General features: G+C 37.9%; 1 protein-coding gene across 1 annotated transcript in view; it reads right to left on the reverse strand.

Annotated features, from left to right (window-relative positions):
* The window catches only part of LOC115498668 (lethal(3)malignant brain tumor-like protein 4), a 284,214-nt gene extending 279,839 nt beyond the window's left edge, over positions 1 to 4,375 (reverse strand). The window contains exon 1 of the mRNA XM_032595338.1: positions 4,278 to 4,375. Coding sequence (XP_032451229.1) covers positions 4,278 to 4,349 — 72 coding nt within the window. The 5' untranslated portion in view covers positions 4,350 to 4,375. The remainder of the gene's footprint in view (positions 1 to 4,277) is intronic.
* Between the last annotated feature and the right edge of the window lie 1,625 nt (positions 4,376 to 6,000).

Genomic DNA, 6,000 nt, shown 5'->3' on the forward strand with positions numbered 1-6,000 from the left:
CTAATAATGAAGCAACAGAAAGAAATATCAAGGAATCAATTCCATCTACAATTGCATCAAGAACTATAAAATAAATACCTAGGAATAAACCCAAACAAAGAGATAAAAGATCTGTACACTAAAAACTATAGAATGCTTATGAAAGAAACTGAAGAAGACACAAAATAATGGAAACACATTCCATGCTCATGGATTAGAAGAACAAATATTGTTAAAATATCAATACTACTCAAAGCAATCTACATATTCAATGCAATCCAAATCAAAATAGCACCAGCATTCTTCACAGAGCTAGAAGAAACAATCCTAAAATTTGTATGGAACCACAGAAGACCCCAAATAGACAAAGCAATGTTGAAAAAGAAAAACAAAGTTGGAGGCATCACAATCCTGGACTTTATCCTGAATTACAAACATGTAATCATCAAGACAGTATGGTACTGGCACAAAAACAGACACACAGACCAATGGAATAGAACAGAGAACCCAGGGGCGCCTGGGTGGCGCAGTCGGTTGGGCGTCCGACTTCAGCCAGGTCACGATCTCGCGCTCCGTGAGTTCGAGCCCCGCGTCGGGCTCTGGGCTGATGGCTCGGAGCCTGGAGCCTGTTTCCGATGCTGTGTCTCCCTCTCTCTCTGCCCCTCCCCCGTTCATGCTCTGTCTCTCTCTGTCCCAAAAATAAATAAAAAACGTTGAAAAAAAATTAAAAAAAAAAAAAAAAAAGAACAGAGAACCCAGAAATGGACCCACAAATATATAGCCAACTAATCTTTGCCAAAGCAAGAAAGAGTATCCAATGGAAAAAACACAATCTCTTTAGCAAATGGTGCTGGGAAACTGGACAGCAACATGCAGAAAAATGAAACTGGACCACTTTCTTATACCTTACACAAAAATAAATTTGAAATGGATGAAAGACCTAAATGTGAGACAGGATACCATCAAAATCCTACAGGAGAAAACAGGCAGCAACCTCTTTGACCTTGGCCGCATCAACTTCTTATTTGACATGTCTCCGAAGGCAAGAAAAATAAAAGCAAAAATGAACTATTGGGACCTCATCAAGATAAAAAGCTTCTGCACAGCAAAGGAAACAATCAACAAAACTAAAAGGCAACTGACAGAATAAGAGAAGATGTTTGCAAATGCCATATCAGGTAAAGGGTTAGTATCAAAACTCTATAAAGAATTTACCAAACTCAGGGGTGCCTGGGTGGCTCAGCCGGTTAAGCGGCTGACTTCGGCTCAGGTCATGATCTTGCGGTCCGTGAGTTCGAGCCCCACGTCGGGCTCTGTGCTGACAGCTCAGAGCCTGGAGCCTGTTTCAGATTCTGTGTCTCCCTCTCTCTGACCCTCCCCCGTTCATGCTTTGTCTCTCTCTGTCTCAAAAATAAACGTTAAAAAAAATTAAAAAAAAAAAAAGAATTTACCAAACTCAACACCTGAAAAAAAAAAAAAAATCCAGTGGGCAGAAGGCATGAATAGACAGTTTTTCTCTCTCTTTTTGTTAATGTTTCTTTTTGAGAGAGAGACAGATCATGAGTAGGGGAGGAGCAGAGAGAGGAAGACAGAATTCGAAGCAGGCTCCAGGCTCTGAGTTGTCAGCATGGAGCCTGAAGCAGGGCTCGAACTTACAAACTGCAAGATCATGACCTGAGCCAAAGTCAGACGCTTAACTGACTGAGCCACCCAGGTGCCCCGACACTTTTCCAAAGAAGACATCCAGATGACAAACAGACACATGAAAAGATGTTCAACATCGCTCATCATCAAGGAAATACAAATCAAAACCACACTGAGACACCACCTCACACCGGTCAGAGCGGCTAACCTTAACAACTCGGGAAACAACAAATGTTGGTGAGGATGTGGAGAAAGGGGAAACTTCTTGCAGTGTTTGTGGGAATGCAAACTGATGCAGCCACTCTAGAAAACAGTGTGAAGATTCCTCAAAAAATTAAAAATAGAATGACCCTATGACCCAGCAATTTCAGTACTAGGAATTTGTCCAAAGGATACAGGAGTGCTGATTCGAAGGGGCACATACACCCCAATGCTTATAGCAGCACTATCAACAATAGCCAAATTATGGAAAGTGCCCAAATGTCCACCATGATGGATGGATAAAGAAGATGTATACACACATACATACATACATACATACATACATACGTGCATACAAAATGGAATACTACCCAGCAATGAAAAGAATGAAATCTTGCCATTTTCAGCAACATGGATGGAACTGAAGGGTATTATGACAAGCGAAATAAGTCAGAGAAAGACAGATATTATATGATTTCACTCATATGTGGAATTTGAGAGTCTTAAAAGATGACAATAGAGGAAGGGAAGGAAAAATAAGATACAGAGTAGGAGGCAAACCATAAGAGACTCTTAAATACAGAGAACAAACTGAGGTTTGATGAGGGTGGGGGGGGTGGAGTGGTGGTGAAAATGGGTATAGGGCACTTGTTGGGATGAGCACTGGGTGCTGTATGTAAGTGATGGATCATAGGAATCTACTCCTAAAGCCAAGACTACATTGTATGTTAGCTAACTTAACAATAAAAAACAAACAAACAAAAAAAACCTTCAAATAATAGACTCTGAGTAAAGCAGATTAATCTCCATAATGTGGGTGGGCCTCATCCAATCAGTTGAAGGTCTTAAAAGATAAAAGACTGACCTCTCCGAAGAAGAGGGAACTTTGCCTGCAGAATGCCACCAGATTCAAGTCTGCAACATCAATTCTTTTGTGGGTCTGCAGTCTACAAACCTGCCCTATAGATTTCTGACCTGGCAGCCCCCACAATTGTATGAATCAATTTCTTTAAAATTTCTTTTAAATAAATCTTTCTATTTACATGTACACACATATACACACACATACACATATACATATACATACACATATACATATAATTCATCATTATCAAGTAGGGACAAAGATTGTGAACAGAGAGTGTATGACAGGACTGTCAGCTACTCCCATTGGTTCTGTTTCTCTGCAAAACCCCAACAAACACAACGCCCTCCAGTTCACCATCTCTATCCCTCACTTGATAATGATCAATTACCTTCATCTTTATAAAACAGAAGTCTCTAAAACCTAAGACATGCCAGGACTGATACTTGATGGATTTTCTTTCTGGAATTTCCCTGTACATACATAGGTATAGCTTTATCTCTAGTTCAAAAAGTAACACATGCTTCTGGTAAACTAAGTAAATAGAAAAGACAATATAAAAGGCACCTCTAATCATCTAGTAATAACTACTCTTAACCTTTTAGTCTATGTCTCCACATCAAATTTAAGCTCCTCCTTAAATGACCATTAGATAACTGATTTTGTAAGGGGGGGGAAATATTTTTTTCTTCTTTATATTTTAGATTATTTTTTTTCAAACTATTCATCAAATAATTATCTTCAGTTGGAGAAATACCTCTTTCTAAGAAGACATAAACTATGTGTGGTATATTTGATGGGGTATTAAGATAAAAGGAGATTATTTTAGAAATTTTATTTGAGGGGCATCTGGGTCACTCAGTCAGTTAAGCATCCAACTTCAGCTCATGTCATGATCTCTCCGTCCATGAGTTCAAGCCCCACATTAGGCTCTGTGCCAACAGCTCAGAGCCTGAAGCCTGCTTCATATTCTGTGTCTCCCTCTCTCTTGGTCCGTTCCCCACTTGTGCTCTGACTCTCTCTCTCAAAAATAAAATAAAAACATTAAAGGAAACGTTATTTGATAAAATCTTAAGTATGAAAACATTTATCAAGAAGATAAAGCTTGTATTTTTCACAGAAGTAATGATCTTATTATAGCAATGCACCATGTTTGTAAATACCAGCATAAAGTCTTGGACAACACTGGCCAGTCACAGAATATCAGTAGGTAGAATTGTATTGATTCCCCTGTTGTGTGAGATATACGTAGTACAATAGCTGATTTACATGTATGCACTATGCTACGTTTAAAATATATATGTACATATAAATGTGTTCAAAGAATATGCATTAAAATGTTTTTAAGATTAAAAAAAAGAAAAAGAAAAGGTCTCCTTTCACCTTCAAAATGAAGTTTACCCTTTAAAATGTATCAGACTTAATGACATTTGTATTCAATAGCTCTATATATAAACCTCAACCAGAAGCAACCAGCTCCTAGCCATTGAGAAAACACCTCTGCTGTGGTTACACAAACTATACAATCACACTGAATTTCCACAGTGAGCACAAACTAGAAGGAAGGGCCCAGGAACTGACATCTTACCAAGCATCCATCCTGATTCAAATGCTCTTTGGAATCCATACTAAGCTTCCTCTTTCTGTTGGGCTGTTTCATTGCCACTTTAGCACTCCTTAGCAAAGTGTTTTTCTGCAAAATAGTGCCACATAAAAAATTTAGGAGTTTTGCCCCTTTAGAATAACAAAAACGATCCCCCCAAAATTTTCTCATTAAACTTCTTCTAATTTGTTTCCATAAATACCCTGAAACTGAGGTGACATAAAAATTTCACTGTTGCTTTTATAGACATTACTATAATAATAAGTTAACGGGAAAAGAGATGAGTTTTCCGCCTCATCTAGAATTTATATCACAAAGAAAATAGATACTTTTCTTTGGTCTTACCTATTACATCATTTTTGCTTTGTTTTGTTTTGTTTTTGTTTTTTTGTTTTGTTTGCTTAGCTGATTTAACCAATTTGGATTCACTGCAATCTGCCTATTCAGATAGGCTGTACTCACACAGTCTGACCGTCCACAGGTGTCAAGGCAAAAATATTCTTGGTGAGAGGACTTTTGTCATACAAGGCATAGCACAGCAATCTGGAACAGAGAAAAAAAAAAAAAACTTTACCAAACCAATTTATTATGACCACTCTTCAGTACACTAACAATTACAGTAGTGGATTAGTAACAAAATTAAATCAGTAGTAAAAAACTCTCAGCAAACAAAAGTCCAGGACCTGAGGATTCACAGGTAAAGTCTACTAAACATGGAAAGTAGAGCTAATAACTATCCCTCTCAAAATTATCCCCAAAAAATACAAAAGGAAGGAATTCTTCCAAATTCATGCTATGAGGACAGAATTACCCTGATACAAAGATCAGACAAAGGCACTACAAAAAAGAAAATTACAGGCCAATATCCCTGATAAACACAGATGCAAAAATTCTTCAAAAAAATATTAGCAAACTTAATTCAACCATACATTAAAAGGATCATTCACCAGAAATAAGTGAGATTTATTCCAGGGATGCAAGGATGGTTCAATATCTGAAAATCAATCACCATGACACACCACATTAACAAAATGAAGAATAAAAATTATATGACCATCTCAAAGATGCAGAAAAGCATCTGACAAAATTCAACATCCATTTATGATAAAAACGCCAAACAGGGGCGCCTGGGTGGCGCAGTCGGTTAAGCGTCCGACTTCAACCAGGTCACGATCTCGCGGTCCGGGAGTTCGAGCCCCGCGTCAGGCTCTGGGCTGATGGCTCAGAGCCTGGAGCCTGTTTCCGATTCTGTGTCTCCCTCTCTCTCTGCCCCTCCCCCATTCATGCTCTGTCTCTCTCTGTCCCAAAAATAAATAAACGTTGAAAAAAAAAATAAAAAAAAATAAAAAAAAACGCCAAACAAATATGGTTTAGAAAGAACATACTTCAACATAATAAAAGCCACATATGACAAAACCAGATTACTCAATAATTAAAAGCTGAAAGATTTTTCTCTAAGACTAGGAAAAAGACAAGGATGTCCACTCTCACCACTTTTATTCAACATAGTACTAGAAGGCCTAGCTGCAGCAATAAGACAAAAAATAATAGTAAGAGGCACCCAAATTGATAAGGAAGAAGTAAAACTTTCATTATTTGCAGATGACATGATACTATATATAGTTGGCCCGCAAACAACATGGGTTTGAACTGCACATGTTCACTTATATGCAGATTTTTTGCAATAAACAAAGTACAGTCCTGTAAA

This window comes from Lynx canadensis, chromosome D3 (genome assembly GCF_007474595.2).
Source record: "Lynx canadensis isolate LIC74 chromosome D3, mLynCan4.pri.v2, whole genome shotgun sequence".
NCBI lineage: Eukaryota > Metazoa > Chordata > Mammalia > Carnivora > Felidae > Lynx > Lynx canadensis.